This window comes from Cyprinus carpio, chromosome B12 (genome assembly GCF_018340385.1).
Source record: "Cyprinus carpio isolate SPL01 chromosome B12, ASM1834038v1, whole genome shotgun sequence".
NCBI classification, from domain to species: domain Eukaryota; kingdom Metazoa; phylum Chordata; class Actinopteri; order Cypriniformes; family Cyprinidae; genus Cyprinus; species Cyprinus carpio.
Genome location: NC_056608.1, coordinates 18,063,680 through 18,086,826, shown reverse-complemented (window position 1 = coordinate 18,086,826; position 23,147 = coordinate 18,063,680). Strand labels below are relative to the sequence as shown.

The 23,147-nt window shown below is 37.9% G+C and overlaps 1 protein-coding gene across 11 annotated transcripts in view; it reads right to left on the bottom strand.

Moving 5' to 3' along the window:
* LOC109084702 (RNA binding protein fox-1 homolog 3-like) overlaps positions 1-23,147 on the bottom strand; it is a 384,371-nt gene that overhangs the window by 127,592 nt on the left and 233,632 nt on the right. For all 11 annotated transcript variants that reach the window (XM_042735826.1, XM_042735823.1, XM_042735822.1 and 8 more), the window contains one exon: positions 8,845-8,966. In XM_042735826.1, the coding sequence (XP_042591760.1) occupies positions 8,845-8,966 (122 nt within the window). The remainder of the gene's footprint in view (positions 1-8,844; positions 8,967-23,147) is intronic.

Here is a 23,147-nt window from a genome sequence, read left to right as displayed (position 1 = left end):
CTCTGAGCTCTCAGTTATTTATTATTGAACAGACAGAGCAGCACTTCTCCCCCGTCTTTCTCTGCTTTTTTCATTTCCATGCCACTGTAATATTATCATTAAATCAGTAATTGTTCAGCAAATTCATAGCCATGTCCTTACTGAAAGAGTGGGAAAAACTTCTGCACACACATTCACACTCTCTCATCGAGTCTGAGCTCAGAATTTGGAATAATATTTCTGAAAGCACACACATAAGGCAGCAAACACACACAAAGAGCTATCTGTCATCAGAAATAAGCGTCAGTCTGCCTGTGTGAGCTAATCAGTTACAGGATGTCTGACAGGGGTAAATTTTCATCTCCTCTTCTCACCACCGGGCCATCAGAAAGTGAGCTCAGATTAGATTAAGCACATCTGCGAGTTTGATTCTGAGAGAACGGGCCCCTGTGGCCCCCGTGACACAGCCTGTACCATCTGCGTGAGGGCGCGTGGCAGCCACGGAGGCCCTCTGCCCCGCGCTGGGCCGGATGAGACTGGAGTGATGAAGGGGAATGATTAATGGGCAGTCGGCGCTATCAAAGAGCACAGCCAGCTCAAAAGATGAGAGATTGCTTTCTGACGATCATTAAATCCTGGTTGCCACATCTATGAGCGCGCACTTTTCATCTGGCCCCTGATGGGGAGTAAGGCAGAGAGAACGGGACACTGGACGGGAAGCAGGTTTATGGCATTGCAAGGTTTCTATAAGCTAAAAGCCCATTTTCAGCACAGTTTGACACTGCTAGTGTCGTCGTATTGTTCTTTCATCCCCTCACCTCCTCATTATTTTTTAGAGGTGCAAGTAAGAGGCCGTTCAGAATGAGGGTGTTGTGTTTGGAAGATATTGAAGTTGTTTAAACTGGACGCAAGATGCTAAAAAAATAATGAGACGCTGAAATGATCAATGACATCATTCTAACATGTAAAAAAAATAAAAAATAAAAACAACTGCAATGGACTAAAAAACTCGAAATGAGCCCTTCAGAATCAGGGTGTTAGGTTTTTAAAAAGTTAAAGTTATTTTTACTAGACAAAGCATCTCGTGATACAAGATGCTGAAAAAGCAAGGAGACGTCAAAATGAGCAATGATGTTAGTCTAACTAAAAAAATATTAAAAACAACTATGATGAAGTCTCAAAAGGACAAAAATGACTCAAAATGTGCCATTGAGAAAAAAATAAACTTTTTTCATGTCATGCAGCACCTCATGGTACAAGCTGCCAACAAAAAATACACAAACAAACAAACAAACAAATCAATAATTAAAAAAAAAAAAAAAAAAAAAAAAACATAAATATCACTAATATTCATATAGAAAATAGACACCTTGAAATTATCAGTGATATTGGACTGAAAAAAAAGGATGGACACATCAATGGCTTCCAAGATGCCCCCCCCCAAAAAATAAAAATAATAATAATAAAAAAATAAATACTCAATAAGTGTACATTACATTTTTAAAGGAATAGCTCACCCAAAAATAAAATTCTGACATTATTTACATTTAGCAGATTTACCCAAAGCGACTTACAGTGCATTCAGGCTATACATTTTTATTTACCAGTATGTGTGCTCCCTGGGTATCGAACCCGCAATGTTTTGCGCTGCTAACGCAACACTCTACCACTAAGCCACAGGAACACAGGAACTCAATGTGTCCATTTTAGTTCTTCCAAATGTCTTCTTTTGTGCTCCTCATAATAACGAAGGTCTTACAGGTATGGATCAACATGAGAGTAAGCAAACTATTATTTTTTTGGATTAACTATTTCTTTAAAATTTTTTACATGGAACTACTAATTTTTACAAGATACTAAAAGCAATGAAATCTATAAAAATGGTCAAAGTTGTCTGTACATGGAAAATCCAGTAGACTGTCACGAAAAAGCCCCCTACAAATCTTTCTTCATTGAAAATGTGGCAAAAACCTACGTAAATTAAGTTTAAGTGACATACGCAACAAAGTAGTGCTGTGAAGGTCTATCAAACTATTTAAATACATACAATATAAAAGGGGAAAGCACCTAGATACCAAAACATTTAAACTCCTCTATAGGGACTTAATAACACAGCAGTGAACGTACATCCACTTTTCGCTGTGTGAGTTTGAACACTCCCCATCAGTGAGCTGAGAAATTGCCAGAGCTATGCAGAATCAGGTCATATGATCCTCTGTCCTCAAAAAGAGCATCAATACAATCCATTCTGAACAGCTTCGGCTGAATACTCATCTCCTCCAGGACCAGCACTGCGGAACAAGGCCCTTCGGAGTGGAGGAAAATTAAACACTGCTCTGACTGAACGCAAATAATGCAAAGCAGTAACTGAGCGAGAGAAAATCTGTGTATGTATTTAGGTGGGAGAGATAAAGTTAGAGGGAGTGTAGGAAAAAAAAAGAACGAGATAAAGGAGGAGGCAAGCTTATCGCAAGCTACAAGCAAACCGTATTATCCCAGCAGGTCCATGATAAACAAAGGCAAAGGAATAAAAACCAAACTGACGGAACAGCAGATTAGTTACTTACCCAAAAATACATCATCATTTCGGCCAGGGACAGGTGGGCACACACAGATGGAAAACGGGCGAGGGGTGGGCGCAGAGCTGGCCGTGTGGGTTGGATTTGTGGTGCTTGAAAGTCCTTTGCTCTTCCCAGATCAGTCCAGAAAGAAAATAAACAAGTTGAAGCAACAACTGTTGACACTCTATCCGTTTAAAAAAAAAAAACGAAGAAAAATCCGAAAAAGAAAAAAACAATCTAGTTGACAAGAAAAATAGGAAAAGGCAAAGGCGCTGCTTTCTCCTCTCTTCAGTTTCCTTTCACTTCCTATAACCACATAAGTGGCTTTCTTCACGTCACTCACTCTGCACGTCTTCTGCCTGTGTCGTTCTGTTCAGGGTCTTATTGGCGAGTGGGAGAGTTCTAGAGCAGGCACTCCAGGAGGTGTTTGGCAGCTGTTCCCAGCATTCCTTCAGTGAGGCTGTGTTCCTCCGCAGGGAGAGGAGTCCATTGACACTTCAGGCACTGATACAGCCACGGAGCAGCTCAGCATCCGAGCGCAGAGGGGAGGGGAGGGGAAGATATGCACCCTCTGCTCTCCTGGCTGCTGCTACTGCGGCGGCTGCCGAGGGAAGCCGGCTAGTGGTGGGGATTGAGAAGACTGTAGGAGCGGTTCTTTCCCCTCGCTCGGTCTCGACACTCAGCTGATGTTCATGAAAAGTCATGCAATGCGATGAAGAAGCAACAATGACCCACCGGAGGGGGGCAAACGGGGGTAAAGGCGTAAGTATACTAGGTAGGGCGAGTCGGCGTGCAACGTAATGCCTTTTGCTCTTACTTGTGTCCGTCTTTCCTTTCTTTTTTTCTCACCAATCTTTTTCTCAGTGATAGTGAGGGAGTGGAGGCTGGGGTTTCAGTGGGAGAGGGGCTTGCAGGATCCCTCATCCAATCACAACCAAGAGTGTGCCAGAGTATACCAGGTGGAAACCATTGACAATCTCCTGAAACATTACGTACCATGAGAACGGGGCTGCTCTTTTTGGTTGCTTTTTTTTGGTGCACGTAAGAGCGCAAGACTTGTTTGTGTGTGTGGTTGGAGCATCTAAGTGCATGCATACACAGCCATGCGCCTTTCGGGAGGGTTGATGATGGTGGGGTGGGGGGGGATTTACACTGCCGTTTAACATCTCAGCTGTCTCAGCAATTTCAAACACACACTGCCAACAGGCAGCTACAGTGTTCTTAAATATTAACCTCTTGTGCTGTTGCATGTTCATATATGAATTTGAGAGAATGCTCATTTGGCTCTTGGTTTATTTTGATTAGAACAAAGCATTTTAGGAGTGATGCTGTCTGAGACAGTTCATATTTTTCATTGTGCTTTGGAACATTTTTTTTCTGTGCAGTAAATCAATGCAAGAGTTCATATAAGATCAGGGGTATAAGATCATTATGAATACGTTTTTTATTTTATTATATACAGTTGTGCTCATAAATGTACATACCTCCCTCTGAAAAACTTAAATAACCCTTGCAGAATCTATAGCATTTAAAAAATACTACTTATGAGATCATTATTTTTTTTTTTAGTACTGCCCTTAAGAAGCTGCTTTAATTAGAAAGAAGTGTATTCCACGAGAAAAAAAAAAAAATTAAATTAAACATAAAAATCATGTTAAAAAGATACCCTTGGCAATATACAATATTAAGAACAAAAGTGTGGAAACTTTTGAACAGGATGATTCATGTAATTTCAGTTATTTTAGTCCTGTTGAATATATGTAAATATCTGTTATGTTAAATAGTTTAATGAAAGGAAATTGCAATTTTATGATCCCTTTTATTTTTTTCTGCAAGGACTATGTAAACTTCTGAGCAGAACTGTAATCTAAAAACATGTGAACCTCAATCATTTTTATTTTTCTTACTTTTACTTTTCATAGTGAAGCAATAAAGGAATCTCATCAAATCCTGTAGTCTATTTCAAGCTAGTATCATAAATAAGTCAAAAAAGAGGGGCCTGCGAGATGACTGATTTTTACTGTTCACTGTTTTTAAGTTTAAGAAAAATGGCTGAAAGAGAAAAATTACTTAGGAGCCTGAGCAGAATTGAGTATCACACAGTACTTTAAAAATATCTTTAAGTTAATGCCACTAGAAAACTAAACAATACATATTCTTCATATTGATTTGGAGGGTATTGCATGATATAGGGAGTCTATGGCCAGTTGCACTTTCCACACAGTCGATAATTATCAATGCAGGCTTATTTTCTATAAAGACACACAGTAAAGTCTTGACTACGAAAATGATATTGAGTATTTTCAGCATTATGGTTGAGGAAAAAATATAGAGGATACTGCTTTCACAGTACAATCTGCCTCATATTATATAAACAAATTAGATAATTTTTTTACACATTTGTACATCTTTTTTTTGAAAATAATAATATAATAATAATAATAATAATAATAATTATATATATTATATAATATATATATATATATATATATATATATAATGAACACATTTGTTAACTAATTGTGTGAAATCAATATACACAACCACTGACTGAGAAAACACACCTTTGGGTAACTGGACTTCTGACTCAAAACCTATTAAAAAACAATTACTGAAAGTGAGCTGTGTGACAACTAGCCCCAGTCTCCCCTACTGTTGCTGTTCTTCTTGTAATATTCCTGTCTACTCGCTATTCTGTTGTCTCTCGGCTTCTCTTTCTCTCTCAAATCCAAAACACTCTTTCTCTGTCTCTCCATTCCTTCTCTGCCACTATCTGCACTGTTTTTCCCCAGCATGCCGAGGGTGCTGCTTGTTCGGGTTAAGCACTCGGAGGACAACACTCCCCCTGGACACCACATTCCACAACACAGACAAAAAAAACCTTTTCTCAAAATAAAAAAGAAGGAAAAAATCACAGAGCCCTGAATTGGTTATGCTACTTGTCGTGTTCTCTTACTCCCCCGACTCGCGATTCGTTTAGTCAATATTTAATGCTGGTGTTGTGCAGTACAGTTGTCTGTTGGCCCAATCCATGGGTTTGATCTCCATGTCTCGCCTGATTTTTCTCCAGGCTTATGGGCTTGCACTGAGATGTGACGCAGAGTCTAAAAATGTGGCACAAGCTTGTTAACGCTTACACACTTCGCTCAGATGCAGTGCAAAGGAAGAAAAGGACATGTCGATGGAAGAATAAAGAAAAAAGCCAGATGCATTACATGCATTTAAAACAAATGCTCACTTTATCCGCACACGGTCACACACGTCTCACCCTGCCTGCAGCAACTAATGCCCTCTACGCCCCACCTGAGTATAGATGTCAAGCGGCGTGAAGTGTAAAGGTGGTATTTTTCTTCTTTAAGCAGGGCAGATGGGCAAGGTTTGGTCTGAGCAGGCCCAGGCTGAGCCGGTGGCCGAGCCAGACTGTCTTAATTAGGAGCTGGCCGCTGCCAACGGCAGGTGAACACATCTGGGACGCCATATTGGCCGCAAGCGCAGCAGGTCTTGGAAATAGTGCAAGCCTTGGAATATTCGACAGGAGCAGAAACGAGCGATTCCCCCCTTTTTTAACCCCCATACTACAACCCAAAAGTGAGCAGTAATACATCTACACGCCAAACAGAGTCAAGCTTCCACGCTGCGCAAGCCTGCCAGATATTAAAAGTCTCTGTCTTTGGAGGTTTGCGTTCGTTTCGCGTGCTGCCAAGGCCCGAGCAGCCCCAGAGTGCTATCAATTACACACTTTCTGCTGAAAAGCTGAAATTCAGCTCTGAGCACAGTCTGACAGGATTCAGCAGTATGTGCACGTCCGTGCGATGGCTATTGGACGTTTGCGTTTCCTTTGTCCCCTGTACCTGCCCTCCACTGCCTTTGTTTGGAAAGAAGACGACACAATCACAGCGTGTCGCACTTAAAGCACCTTATAATGAAGTCGATTCCTCCCTTCTGTGCACACGCACGCACACACACACACACACACACACATGCTTTACCCACACGCACGCACACACACACACACACACATACACACACACACACACATCAGGCATGTTCGCCCCACTGAGCTATACCTTCCTCATCAGTGCTTTACCCAACGTCATCATTTCTGCCCCCATAAACTCAATGGAGCTGCATGCTCCTCTCCTTCTCTCTCAATGCACTCCCTTCCAATTACAGCACCAGTTCATTTATTCATTAACCCGGCAAGGAAAATCGAGGGAGACCTAATTCAAAAACAACCGCCCTCCATTTCTCTCCATCTGGTGGGGAGGCTCGTTTCTCCAAACATGTTCATGCAACTTAATCTGTTTAAGGTGCATTTTAGCGTCTGCAGCGGAGTTTGGTGGGGGGATTGTGGAACGGATCACCGTGCCAGTCCATTTTCATTAAAAGCACATTCCAGTGACCAAACTGGTACAGGAAGTGACATGCATGGAGGTATGGACTAATCAAAAAACAAGCGGATAAAAGGCAAGGCACCATTGCGGTTGATTACAGAGGCATTGACTAATTTACTTAATTTGTCAAAAAGGAATGTGGTTTGGAACTGAGGTAGAACTCATTTATAGTGATTTGAGTGCTAGCATGCTAGTGCACTTAAACACTAAACGTGCTTTGGCTATTTGAAGCGTTGTATTTCCAAATGCCATTAGTAGAATTTCCTATCTCCAAAAGCGGAGAAAAAAATTAAAGTTTGGGAAAAGTAAAAGTTGGGAAACATAATTGCTTTGAGCCTTCCGGCTACGGCAACCAACATTCAATCTAAATTAAGTAAATATTGTAAAGCCAAATTAGGCATTGGACTATAAATGATTTACTACTTAAATGCATTCAACAACAACACCAACAACAACAACAAAAAAAAAGGAAATCTTTTCTACTTGTGCTGCAAAAAGCCAGTGGAATTTTAAAGGTTTTTTTTTTTTTTGTCGGGAATGTCACTCATGGTGTTCTAACAGTCTTATTCACAAGCAGAAAGACAAATGGAACTTTACTGTATAAGCAGTCCTTTTCCAGCTTAAAAACATTCAACAAGCTTATTTACTGGTTTTGATGGACTAACTTTACACTTTCTTAACTGGTCAGGCTACTATCTTAAGCTATAACAGCTTGAAAGACTAAAAAACAACAAATAACAAACTAATCAACTTAAAAAAACCATCAAAAAAAACAGAAAGGCTCAAAAAAAACAAATTAAATACAAAAAAATACACATCAAATTAAATATAATGAAATGCTCAGGATTTATATGTTGTTGGCAAAATAGTACATTTAGTAATTATACATGGCTACTTATAAATGTCTCTCAAGGTTTTTGCCCACAGAATAGTGTATCAGCATCTACAAGTAAGGGCTAGAAGGGCCTTGATAACTAGCAAACCCCTGACCCCTTAGTAAGGACAAACTGAAGTTTTCAGCTGCGTGAAACACATAACGTTAAGTTAAGCAGCATTCCTATTCAAAAAATTGCAAAAAAATTGCGAAATTTTTTCGACATAAATTTAGACACAAACATAAAAAAAACAAAAAAATTAATAACAATTATAATACACGTATATGGACAAATCTAAAAATTCCGACCAGAATCAAATGATGCTACATTCTCCCAGTAGACAGCAGTTGAATTACATCCCAATTCTGCAGCTAAAGTTTTGTCTGAAACACGTCTGCACGCTCAATTGGGAAAGCAGCGAAAAACAAGTTACCCTCAGAGATTTATACTTCTGATCCTCCAAATCCTTTTTTATCTTAATCGAGTATAAAGCAGTAAATTGCTCCAGCTCTGCCTCCTCCCTGTCTTTCCCTGCCTGTATGCTAATACTGTTTGACATATTTCGAAGGAAGACGGAGCATCAATATTTATCAATTTATAATAAGACAGAGGCACTGACATGCGCTAAGATTACAGTTTAATTAAAACTTGAGTAGCCAACTAATATTCAGTTCTTAAACAGACACATCATATGCCAATGCATTATCTACTCATTTAGATCTTGCATCATTGAGAAAGAAGGCAGACAGGGAAATCAGGAAGGAGAACATGACATGCGGCTGCAGATCATCCCTATTCCCTTTCTACTGCTGTTCTCTGCGTTTGGGCGTAGCTGTCAGAGCTGAAGCTAAAATAAACCTTGCCACACTGGTCTGTATAAAAAATGGATACCTCTGGTTCAAGTCCTGCTCAGCCAAAATACAACTGATGCCAAATTCCACCTGCCAGCAAGAGATCCTGACGTGGCAAGGGGAGCACAGTGGCAGTGCCAACCATGCCACCAATCTGGAAAACACAAAGAAGGCATCCACTTACCAGTCTTGTGACAAGGGGCACCCCGAAATGCCAGAAGTGATCGTTCAGCAGCCCACTGTACACTACGTTTCCAAAGAGAGCAATGCTTCCGGTTTTACACAGCCCGTTTCCTGGTTTGGTTTCTGCAGAATGAGAAAAAAATTAATAAATAAAAAATAATAATATTTGGAACAGGTTAAACAGCAATATACAATGACTAAAAACAAATAATAATTATTATTATAATAGAAATGAAGATAGGAGAAAGGAAAAGCTAAATAAACAATTAAGGTAGGATGTAAAGAAAGAAGAAGAACGGAAAAAGGAAGGAAGGAGGGTAGGAAGAAGGAAAACAACGGAAGTAAGAAAAGAAGGAGGAAAAGTGAAAGAAAGAAAGAAAGAAAGAATTAAAAAATGGAAAGCACAAGGAAGGAAGGAAGGGAAAAAAACAAATGAAAAGAAGGATGGAAAGAAGGGAGGAAGGAAAAAACAAAGGAAGTACAACACAAAATACAATAGTAATAAAGGAAGTAATAAAGGAAGTAATAAAGGAAGAAAAAAACAATATAGGAAGAAAGGAAGGAAAAACAAACAAAGAAAGGAAGAAAAAATACTGTAGGATAAGAAGGAATGGACATGATACATGAAGGAAAAACAATGGAAGGGAGGAAGGAATGAAGGAAGTACAAAAAAAGGAAATAAAAGAAAGTAAGAAATGAAGGAAAAATAAAGCATGTATGAAGGATAGAAAGAAAGAAAGAAAGAAAGAAAGAAAGAAAGAAAGAAAGAAAGAAAGAAAGAAAGAAGAAAACAGTTTAAAGAACGGAATGAAGGAATGAAGGAACAAAATAAAAAAATTAAATGAAGAATGCAAAGAAAAAATAAGGATGGAAGGTGGGGAAAAAACAAAAAGAAGAAAGGGAATGAGAGAATTTCTTTGATTCCACATCATTCCAAATGTAAGAGACAAACACAAATGTTTCTCTGACAATCTGAATATGTCACATCCATAAACACTTATTCTCTCTGCTGTTTTGTGTGCATCAGTCTGTGTGTGAGTGGCACGGTGTGAAGAGAAGAGCTTGGCATGTGATCAACAGTGGGGTCAGCCCTGCTTGCACAGCAAAGCAAACTAACAGCTGCATTCAACCTCCTTTGGGTAACACACACACACGCATCACACACACACACACACACACACACACACACACACACACACACACACACACATACACACTTACATTTGTGGTTTACGGGGACTCTCCATAGGTGTAATGGTTTTTATACTGTACAAACTGTATAGTACAGAAATTTTTGAGCTATTTTTGAATTTCACAAAACACACTTTTGTATGTTTTTTAAGCCTTTTGTTTTATGGGGACACAGGAAGTGTCCTCATAAACCATGTTTACGTTCTAGTACCCATGTCATTATACACATTTGTGTTCTCATAAACACACATACACACACACACAAACACACAATGATCGGTACTCACAAAGACAAAAAGAAAACATGACTGACATCACACCACTACACCACACACAAATACACACACCATATCCCAGCAGTTCAGTTTAAAAAAAAACCCCAAAACATTCCCCCAGTCTGAGAGCGGACTCAGAGAAGCGCGTGTTAAGATTGCGATGTGTATTAAATTATTCCCTATAAATGCCAAGTACAGCAAAAATCTGCATTATGCCTCAAAACAATAGTGAAGTGCATATTGTGGAGCGCACCACAGCAAGCCATGCATTCATTATTGAAAAACAAAAAGTAAAAAGGCCCATTAAAATGTCACTTGTGCTCTTTGTGGCTGCGGCGACACATGAGTTTTAGTGTTATAAATGGGCCTTGCGTTATTGTTTATGGTGGCTGCTAGCCGCAGGCTACCCGGCAGTGACTGTAAAGTCCACGGATCACACACCACGAGCCTCTGATGCCACTCCCTCCCTCTCTATACATCACCCCATGAATATTCATACCACAGGGCCCTGCTACAGCCAATCGATCACAACTATAACGCATTTATATCCATGATACATGTGGCTGATTTTTTTGGTGTCTAGGAATAAAAAGATATGGCCTAATTAGCAATAAAACAGCCGCTTCACCGTAGATTTGGAGGCCGAGCAGCGTTCCTGCTCTTTTCGCAGGTGATGTAATTCAGACCGAGGTGCGTTGCATCACAGGAACATGTCGTAAGGTGAGACTCGAGGCAGGGAGGGATGGCTGTCATCGCATTTGAGGCTTTCCTGCTGTCTGTTGGCACCGGTTGAAGCTCCTTTGGCATCCATGGGCATGTTTCTCACCATGCCTCACCTGTGATTAATTATTGACGGTGAGATGAGGATGCGGTAAAGTAAAGCTGGACTGACATGCTACACTGCAGATACATTACAACAACCCCCCAGGCTGATCTCCCTGTCTCTTTTTCTTCCTTTCCCCAGTTTTCCCTCTTGCGCTTTGTCTTTAAAGCCCCCTTCTCACTCTCTCTCTGACAACCTTTCCTTACTCTCTCTATCTCACTCTGCCCTGCAGTTTGGCAAATTTGACAAGAGCTCTAAAAACTGAGCCAAATGTCAAAGTTGTCATAACCAGTGTGTGAGAGGGAGTATTTTTGGTTTGATAAGGAGGCAATAGCAGTTTGATTTAAGGCAGAAAAGAGTGTCATCACATCTAAATATGCCATCGGCATATCTCGGTCCAGGGTTTGTCGGCGTGTCGCTGCGCACTCATGCAGATGAATGGAGGAGTTTAGGTTGAAACTGAGACTGCATTATCTCGCATTTCTCTGCAAGGATGACAATAAGTGCCATAAACGATCCTTGCCTGATCTGTGGGGAAGCACCCGGCTTTGAATCTCAAGTGTGACGCAAGAGTGAAGGATTCTAGGGCTATGATAACAATAATTAGAGAAGAAACATAAATAGAAATTAACACTATAAAACAACTCTATAAATGTGGAAATAAATCACTTGGCAAAGGCTTTAACTGAAAAACAAATGCTCATTTTGAATTGGTCAAAAAAAATAAAAAAATAATGATACGCTTATTTTTCTCAGAACTGACTTTTCAAGTTTACACAGGTGTCACCGCAGAGTAAACATAGGTATGTTATCATATTCCACAAATGTTGGGGTAAAACATTCTTTCTAATTAATTGCAATCTTTATTTAAACAATCTCAATCCAAGATCAATATTTTTATTCTAGCCAGCGTTTCCTGCGACACTTTTCATCAGTAAAACAACACACGCTCCACTGTTAAATATACGATCCAGCAGCAAGATAATTCATATTTAATATAAGTTTGGAATCCGGACTGAATGTGAAGAGATAAAAAGGATGAGTATTGCAAAATAATAGCAAGAAAACACACATTTGTCCTTTGGGTAATCTGATTCAAAAACAAATTGATACTTTATTGATCAAAACTACACAGTGCAAATGGTGTAGTCCAGTTCAAGAACAAATAAGTCTTACAAAGTTAAGCGATGAGTACTTAAATGAATACTTCAAGTCTGATTTCAAGTATTTGAGTGCCGGCATCACTGAATATTCAGCACATGCTTTGTTGAAGATTGCTGTTCAATTTGTGACCGTGTGTTGTATAAGCAAACAAATGACTTCTATCTGACTTCTAGATGTTGTAAATAAAACAAAGATTTGTAGAACACATTATAAAATACCTTAACCATTCAACAACACTACATAATTAAATAAAACAAAGATTTGTAGAACATTTTAGAAAATAGTTCAATCTTCAATCTTTCTACTGTACTTCAAAATTTCATGTTTACTTGCCGTTTCTATGTAATAACAGTATTTGTAAAAAATTAATAGTGATTTCTGACTAAAAACTCCTATTTTTACACAGGTTTGCATTGGAAATTAAATTTAAAGCTTATTTTAATCTTTAGATTTCGGTTGTGTTGATCTGTTAAATCAACAGCACTGGAACTGTACAGTATAGTTTGGGTCCTCTTGTTCATTTTGAAATATTATGTTTTAATGTACCAAATGAAAGGTTTACATTTTTAACTACAGCAATAGCTAAGAGACAAATGCTCATATTACCAAAATGGACATTAGAACTACAGTAAAATATATGCAAAATGACAGAAAATTTATCAAACCGTAAAAATCCACCTACATTTAAGAGCCAGAACGTGTCTGAAAATCTATATGTGTATTGTTTTAGAATTTGAAACAATGTTTTGCTTGAGATGCATGCTTGCAGTATCTTTCTCTAATATGACACTTGGTTTGATATTTTGCTGCGTAATGCACTGACATTCATAAATTTTTAAACGTGGTCCAAGTGCCCAAATACTTTTAGGGGCCACTGTATAAAAATAACTACCCATAACACTGCAAAAAATCTTAAATAAAAATCTTGCGCTTGTTATTGCCAAGTGAGCAACAGGGATGACATAATGTCTGTATTCTTCCGGCTGGAAGCTTCCTCCCACAAGCCTTGTGGCTCTGGCAGTGGCCTTCCTGTCCTGGGCCTGTGTTTCCATTAGCCACACTGACCCGGATCTGTTCTGGCATAGCTCTGATACTAGACCGGTGGACTTGGCCCTTCCTCTCAGCGGGGCAGCTCTGTCAGGACATCTGTCCAACCCAAACACACTAGCCACACCAGCCTGTCCATATGGCAGTCCCACCCTGCCTGTTTCTGGGCCAGAGCCTGATTCACAAGGGCTGGAGAAAAAGAAGTCCTCTTCTTCCAGAGCCCTCTCCAGGGCATCACAACGCCTCTCCAAACGATGTATTCATTACCCCTCCTGTACCCTGGGGATGCTCAAAAGCCTTGTTTCAGAGCGGGAGTGTGGCTGTGTCTGTTTAAACACTGCTCCAGTCCTACTTAATCATGTGCAGTTGGAGGGGCAGTCCGTGCCGGCACTCTGATTAATACAGCATGAAGCAGTGGCGGCAGACATAGCTGCAAGGGACGCAAGGCATTAATAACCGTATGCTGCCACTGTTTCTGCCTCTACCTCCTCCTTCCTGAAGTCTAGAGAGACCATGAGTACAAACACACACAAATACCAACTCGTAAGGTGTCGTGGAGCCTGGACGCTGTAAATATCGTCATGGGAAAACACTGGCCCAGAGATCCATCTCTGGTAATTGCATTAGAGCACGGAAATGGATTTGTTTTAATTCATGCAATTTGTCAATCAGCCTAATCATGACTAATCATTATCATTTGTGGTTCATAGGTTCACTATAGAGGAATATCATGATCATAATCATTGCTGTCATCATTATCACCAATACAGATGACTTACAATGGAGTCTTAAAATTGTGGCAAAAACAAAAAGTGATAAAAAGTGTAATGGAAATGAAACAAACTATACTGTACATTGACTTCCATAGCCACTTTTTGTATTATGTTTTCATTGTTTTGTGTAGTAAAATAAAGTAAACCAAGGGGCCAGGGCCCACTCTTTAAACTGATTAATATATAAGAACATACTAAATCATAACTTCTTGAACCACAAAATTAACTGTGGTTAATTAATTTAGCTATTTTAGCTATATTTCCAGTATATATACATACACACACACACACACACACACACACACACACACACACACACACACACACACACACACACACACACACACACACACACACACACACATATATATGTACGTACACTGAGATTTTGACTTATCTGTATAAAACCCAGCAAAGGCGGGGGAGGGACTTTTTGCACTTGAGTGCGCTATTGACAAGAGTACTAAATAAATACAATGTCATCAGCCGAGCACTAAATATGCTGAGGTCTCCAACCTGAAATTAAAAATCAACCAGAAGGCAATATTGATGGAACAGGAAAAGCGATAAAATCGGGCAAAATGAGCTTTTGAAACTTTCTCCCTGCCATAGTTGGGAGATGATTGTTTGTGGGGGGTGCCGTTCTGCCGCATGATAAAAAAATGACTCATGCCCGCTGCTCGTTTCTTTGTTTCCGCCCTTTTGCTTTACGATTCTCCCATGTGCCGAGTTTCGCAATGGTACGGACCGGCATAATTTATTAAAATATGAGTAAAAAAATTTTATGACCTCATAAAATACTACTCAAAAAACAAAAAAGACCCTACACAAAAAACACAGAAAAACAAAATAAAAAAAAACCACATACCCCCCCCCTTCAGCAGCCTCATTAATAAAGTGGCAGTCAAATAAAACAGCATTTAATTGGCATACAACAAGAAAGCTGTTTGCATGTTTATTTAACATTGCAGCGTATTAATAAAAAATTAGAACCCTAATTGGCCTAACTTGTGCAGGCAGGAGCAAGCTCCTGGCTCCACTTCCCCCTACAGTTTAATGGACTGTGACTGAAAAATAATCCCAGGCTAGTTTAATATTTCTGCAGTCATACTTGATGAAAATCCCTTCTCCCATTGGCCAAGAGCCACACATTAAAAAGCAATCATGGATACCTGGGCCTGCTGGTGAGAATCCCCAGTGGAACGGACCACTTGGAGCGGCCTGGCAGAGAGAACCATCCCGGCAGGGGGAGGGCGAGGATCATTAGCGTTTTGCATATCTCCAGTGTGCCATTCCGCAGGTTCGTCCCCAGCCAGCTTCCCCCCCAACACTTCAGAGCCCCATGTCATCCCACTGGCATGCTACCAGAGACAGCTGGAAAGCCCCCTCCCGTATGCTCTCTCTCTCCGTCTCTCTGCACTTGCTTCAGATTTGTGTGCACGGACCACCAAAATGAGTGCTGCTTTGATCAGTGACCAAACATCTCAAACGAGCTGAGCAAGCGTCCAGCCCAATGAGACCCTCGCTGTCCCTGCTACTGAATTTTTAGTTTTTATTTTGGAATTACAACAACAGCTTAGATATAGTTTTGATGGAGCAAAAAGAAAAAACAAAAAAAAAAAAAAAAAAAAAAAAAAAAACAACAATTTAAATATATCAAAAAAAAAAAACAAAAAACATAAAAATGTGTATAAAACATTGCTAAATATAGACCTTTTATATATATTTTTTAATTCTATAATTAAAAGAAATAAGAAAATATAATTTTCTTTCTTTAAATCATGGCGTTCATGATATATTTTAAAAAAAACATACTAACATAAAAGTTTAGATCAGCAGTGTAAATATATAAAAAACATTTTTATCATTAAATACAACATAAAATAGACATTTAAATATTAGAAAATTAATCATATATTAATATTTAGCCCAAATAATACTTTTTGTAATGTGAAATAATTCAAATATACATATTAATGCTGTCAAATCTATCAATCACATCCAAAATTTAATTTTGTGTTGGGCAACAATTAATCCTGATCAACAACAAACAAAAAAAAATTACATGTGTACATAATATGTGTGTGTGTACTGTGTATATTTATTATGTATATATATAAATAGTATATATTTAAGAAAAAATGTTATGTTTAAATATATATATTTATATATAATATAAATTATATGAAGATAAATATGCATGTACATGTAAAATATCATCTATCTATCTATCTATGTATCTATCTTGTTGTGTGTGTGTGTGTGTGTGTGTGTGTGTGTGTGTGTTTTTGTCTTTCTATATACATAATAAAGATACACAGTTATATAAACAAAAACTTTTATTTTTAAAAAAATAAATACACACACATACAAGAAATAAATATATACACTCAATATACATACATATATAATATTAATAAAATATAAATATATATATATATAATTTTATATAAAATTATAAATACACAGTACACACACAATTATTATGAAAATATGCATGCATGTTTGTATACTTATATATACACATATAAATACACAGTACACACACAATTATTATGTAAACAAACTTTTAATTTTGGATGCAAATAATCACAATTAATCAATTTGAAAGCACATACTATTTTTTATTTGTGATATTATTATTTTTTTATTTAATTTCATAATACGGTAACTCGCTAAAGAAAATTTGTTGAATAAAGTTGTAGAAAATATCATTATCATCGTGGTGCTCTCCATAATGGCAGAAGACGGTAACTCGCTAAAGAAAATTTGTTGAATAAAGTTGTAGAATAGAGCATTCTCAAAGCCCTAAATACACCCATATCAAAATAGACCATAACAAGCAAACACCCTTTATGTCTATGTATCTTCTTTTGTGTTCTGAAAAAGAACAAAGGTCTTACGTATGTATCTTCTTTTGTGTTCTGAAAAAGAACAAAGGTCTTACGGGTTTGGAACAACATGAGGGTGAGTAACTAATGACAGAATTTTCATTTTTGGGTGAACTATCCCTTTAAACGCATATTCATGCCATTTCCAATAAAAAATACCTCTGGCACATGATGAAGCGAGAATGCACGACACATAAGCAAACAGACATATCCATGTAGCTGAAACGGATGGCTACAGGGAAAAAGAGACATATTTCTGACAGCGGTACTGTATCGCTCCCCAACAATCACTCAAAAGCATCAAAAAGCACCTTCCCAGACTTGATTCATTTATATTGTATAGCAAGAGCTGCAACTTGATTTAGAGGGAGAGAAAACACCCTGAAAGAAAGAAAGCAAGCTGCAAGTGTAATCTGTATGCTGCTGAGGACTCTTTCCTCAAGAAGACTGGAAATTTGCAGCTCATTCTTGATCTGCTCTGTTTTGTCACCCACAGCCCCCAAAAGATTCCCAGGAGTCAAGAGTCACAGAGGCTTCGAGTTCAAACTCCTCTTGTGTGTGTGTGCTTTAATGTGATTAAAACACATATAGAATCCAATCGCTACTGGCTGGAGAGAGAGAGAGAATTCTGAGGATGACAGTGACTGAGAAATGCTGTAAGGTGATGAAAGCACATATTGAATCTAATCGCTACTGGCTGGATTAGGGATGTAAATAGTGTGTGACAATATAATCACAATGGTAACGATAAGCACTAAACTTAATTTAGATTGCATTTTTAGAACTATTGTGCAGCTTATTGTGCATTTAAATAAAATAACAGTTGCAACACTCCTACAAATATAGACATAAAATCCAAAATGGCCAATAAAGGCAAATAAAAAGCTTTTTATGCAAGTTTAAACTATTCTTTTTTAATGATTTTTAAAACCATAATATATATAGCAACATATATTTATACCAATTTTTCTGAGATGAAATATGGTGCTGCTCGCTATTTTTAGTATGCAAAAGATAAAAGTGGTTTCTTATTGAATTTATAACTATTATTTTGCAATCACTGGTTTACTAACTTTGCTTCACGACCGAAGTTGTACTATATAGAATTGATCAATATTCCCATTATCTACATTGCATAAACAACAGAGTTGAGAAATTACCCAATTAATACAAGAAAGAAACACTACACCATTTTTGCTTTAGTATTAGCCTAAATATTCTATAAATACTACCATTTAAAAGATTTTGAAAGAAATCTTTTATGCTCACCAAAGCTGAATTTATTTGATTTAAAACAGTAAAAACTATTATCATATATATTATCATTATATGTAAAAAAAAAAAAAAAAAAAGACAAGAAAAATCAGTTAATATTTTTATCAGTCTTAATATTTTTGTGGTTTTTCAGGATTCTTTTGATTAGTAGTTTTATAATTTCGGAATAAAAAATATATTTATTTTATATTAAAATAAAAACTTACTGACCACAACATTTGTACCAATATATATATATATATATATATAATAAACTCTCATATTTATCATAATTTATATCTATCATTTTATCCATTTATCATGTCTGCGACCAGAGCGGACCTGCCACCAGGTGAGAACTACTGCTATACATTACAATGCATTGATTTTGAACACATGATAAACGTTTATAAACAGCCACATTGGATGTCCTTAATAGAGGAAGTGCTTTAGAATGTGTGTGAGTGAATGTGGCCGTGTATGTGTGTGCTTGTGTGTAAGTCACAAATAGTGTGATCCCTTTGCTAGCCTCAGGATACCTTGTATTGGAAAATCCAGCACAGGAGGTCTAATTGAGGAGCTTGGGGAGAGGGTCTATTAAAGATCAAAGCTGATTGATTGGGCCTGACCTGACAACCTGTGTTCTCCAGTGAACTGACCACACAGAGGCATTCCCTTAACAAGACCAGGGTCAGACAGGACCAACACACACACACTGCACAAACACGTACAAACATTCAAAGATAAAAAGAAGTGATCTTTAGATCTTTAATATGTCTGGAAATTGTGCCAGAGCTGGAGGCTTTGGCAAATTAAATGACTGTGACACATCCTGACTGGCATCACAAAGGGATTTCAATGTTACATCTCATCCCAGTTAAAAAAAAAATCACTACAATTCAGCCAGGCTCAAAATCAGCCAATGACAGTGAATGCGTTTGATGTTTCAGACCCAGAAAACTCACAGATGCGCTTCTAAACAAATACATCAACGTGATCTGCCAAAAAAGCATGTCTGTCCATCTATCTGTCTGTCTGTCTGTCTGTCTGTCCATCTATCTATCTATCTATCCATCTATCTATATATCTATCTGCCTGTCCGTCCGTCCGTCCATCCATCCATCCATCCATCCATCCATCCATCCATCCATCTATCTATCTATCCATCCAACCAACCAACCAACCATCTATACAACCAACTACCGTATTTTCTCCACAACATAATTCCCATTCATATTCAGTTTCAATTCAGGAATTGTACTGGATTTTAAATGGCATTCTCAATTCAATTCTCAACGGTGCAACAGCCTTACTTTGACCCTCTGTTCTTCGTAAGTGTATTTTATTTAGCACAAGTGTCTTGACAAGGACCCCTGGAGGACCTTGATAATGCAACTCATTACTTGCTGCCACAACTGACTGACAGCTCTCAAGAAAGGGTGTAAGCTGGTTTCATTACATCATATAACAAGGACCAAACCATTTGGAAGGGAAAGGTAGTGGGATATTTATGAGGAGGTACACAGGTCGCTGTAGCAAGTTTATAATTTATGCCCACCATCACTGAAAAAGACTTGATGAGGTATTTATGAAGAGTCTAAAACACACCAGGTTATCAAGGCTTCAGAAAGCTTAAAGTTCAAAGATCTAACAAAAACATTTTTTTTAACAATAATAAAACAACAAACAACAACGACAACAACAAAAATGAAATCAACCTATAAAACCAAATAAAAATGGGTAATTGGGTATGGGATTCTTGAAGCTCACAGAGTGTCCATGCACATTCCATCATTATAGCCATTACACTGGAAAAGCAGAGTGCCTCTGTTTTCTCCCAAGGCTGTCCTCCAGGCTAGCTCGCCACTCGCCAAGCATCAATCAAGAGCTGTGTCCTGGCATAGAACCAATCGATGGCCAACACAGCATCTCATTGATAGAAGACAGCTCCTGACTAAGATATAGCATAACTTTTCTGCTGCCTAGTCCAGCAATAATCTCCAAGGTCAATGAGAGGCGTTCAAGATGGCAGCGTTACACGGATCCTGGGGTTTGAAGCCACCGTGCGCACCAGGGAAATCGTTAAATCCATAATGGGCAGCTCAAAAGCAGGGCCCCCTGACGGGAGCCATCTTATGCATGAAATTCTGATCTTGCCTGCCTGAGAGGCCAAACAAACCTGACCTGGACAAGACAGCTAATAGGAGATCTGAGACAGGCTCTACCTTTAATTACAGGCATATAAGCCTTTTTTTTATTTTTATTTTTTAAACCTTTTGATTGTAAAGTGAGGCAATCATTATAACATTCATGTACGCTACAACATGCTGCAACTACTACTTAGGGATTTGCTCAATGCCCATGTGCGCATTGCAAACCAAGTGACAACTTCATTAAAATGCAGGCATGAATTCCCTAAATTTTAATTCCATATGAGAATGGAATACTGGAGTCACTCCTGAATTTGTGATATAATGACAATCAGCATAACAATAAAACAATGAATATAAAAATAAAGTCACTATTGTGAGATCTGTGATTTACAGTTATGAAATAAATGCATTTATGAGATGTACAGTAGTCACAAACCTTAAAAATAATTTGCACTTGTGATACGAAGTCATAACTATGAAAAATAAATAAGCATTAGTGAGTTTTAAAATCACTTAATATAAAGTTACATTTACAAGAACAAAATATGCAAATGTGAGTTAGTCGAATTAATTAAAAATGAATAAACATGATGGAAAAAATTCAACTTGATTACTATTTTGAGAGATATATGATATATTTCTCAAAATATGAGAAAAAAATTGTACATTTATGAGAAATAAATACGCTTTAATGTGAGATTTGTGAGATTTAAAGTCACAATAATGATATATACTTGTGAAATGTAGTCACATATACATAAATATGCATTAGTGAAATTACTTACAATTATGTGAAAAATATGTATTTATACATATAAACAAAAATAAATATTTCTTGTATTTGTGACTAATGTATATCTCACAAATGCATATTTATTTCTCATAATTGTCTGTCTTTTTATGACTTTATATCTCACAAATGCATGGGCACTGGGTCACAAATTAGGTCATTTAGGTCACAAGAAGTTTGAAAAATAAAGTAACAAATATTTAAATAGGCATTTGTGAAATGTAAAAGCAAATAAATATGATTTATTTAAATTCCTGGACTGTTTCTAAATCAACTGGTGTATGGAGTATGTGGCCTGACACACAGCACATACAAAGTGTGCAAATGGCCTCTGTGGCCTGTGGCATGAGAGGGGCTATGAGAGCTGGCCATTAGGGAAGAGCTATAGGTATGCACAGGGCTCAGGTAATTAAGTGCAAACGCAGGCCTCCAGATTTATGTGGCGTAATACTGCTCACACTGCATTCCACCACCTCCTCGGCCCAGTCTCATAAAGCATTAACTACCTGACCATTCAAACGCACTCCATCATTCTCTTTTCAGCTCTTGTTTTTCCACCACCTCACCCTTGTTCTCTCCCTCTCCCTCAGTCTTTCTCTTTCTGCCTGCCTGCTCTGCCAGCAGGTACCTCTCCTCTACTGGCATAATGTGCCACCTGCCTGTCTGACGATGCCAGGCCAAGACATCAGTAATAGGGAAAGGCCAGAATAACAAGTTTGTTTTCTCTTTCTTCTCTCCCTCAACCCTCATTTTTCACGACAACACAGATTAAAGCCATTTCCACTCAGGGTCATGTGGAGGGGGTGATCTTCGATCAGTTTCTCTCATCTTGGCAGGGGTTCATAAAACTCATTGGCCCCATATGTTTTGCTATATTGAATCACACGCAGTAGTTTTTGATGTAGAGCAGCATCCAGAAACACAATGTGTTTAAGTTACCATGACTGATTTTGAAACCTCTCACAAACCCTCCAATGAACGTGCTTTCAAATGACAGTTCACTCAAAAATGCAAAATCTGTCATTATTTACTCACTCTCATTTTTTTTTGTTCCAGACTTGAATGCATTTCTTTCTTTTGTGAAACAGTAAAGGAGAAAATCTGAGCAACTTTGTTGGATAAAAGAAAAGTGTATGGGGACCAGGGGCTGTCAAGCTTCAAAAAGCATAAAAAGACCATAAAAGCACTATAAAAATTTCTTTACATTTGAAATCTTTTGAAAACACATGATAGTTTTGTGTTATGAACAAACCAAAATTTTTATACTTCAATAGGCTTCTAGAACCACAGTGAGTCGAACCTCAGTCTGAATCATTCAAAAAATGAATCACTGGGTGTGTCCAAAATTGCTTCTTCTCTGAGTAAGTTCTTCTTTTGAGAAGCAATTACTTTGAGGACGTTAAAAAAGAATATTATATTTAGTGTGAACGTGTGTGGTTTGAACGTTATCCAGACATACTACATTTGCCATGTTCCTTCACTGCCATTCACAAATCCTCTCCTGTGGCCTCATGGGATTGTAAAGTGTCCTTTGGGTGCTTTTTACTTACTGCTTAATGAAGAGTGTGAATTCTGACATACTACTCTTTTCACATACTGTTTCCTGCTAACTATATAGTAGAGAATTATGTGATGTTGGATGCAGCCATTCAGACCAGTTTTGTGATCTGGATTCAGTGAAAAGATTTGTCTCAAAAGATTTGTGAATCATTCATGACATCTATACTTCTCTCACAAACTCTCTGGAACATGCCTAGATGTTCTAGAACAGCTGTTGAGCTTTTAATGAATAATGACCTTTGAAACTTAAAAAAAAAAAGAAAAGAAAAAAATTGAGTCTGTTCAACACATAAAAGCAATCATATGACATTAGACGACTTGAAATAAAGTGCAGGAGTCATATTGACCACTTTTATTATACTTTCAAGGATATAATTTCTCAT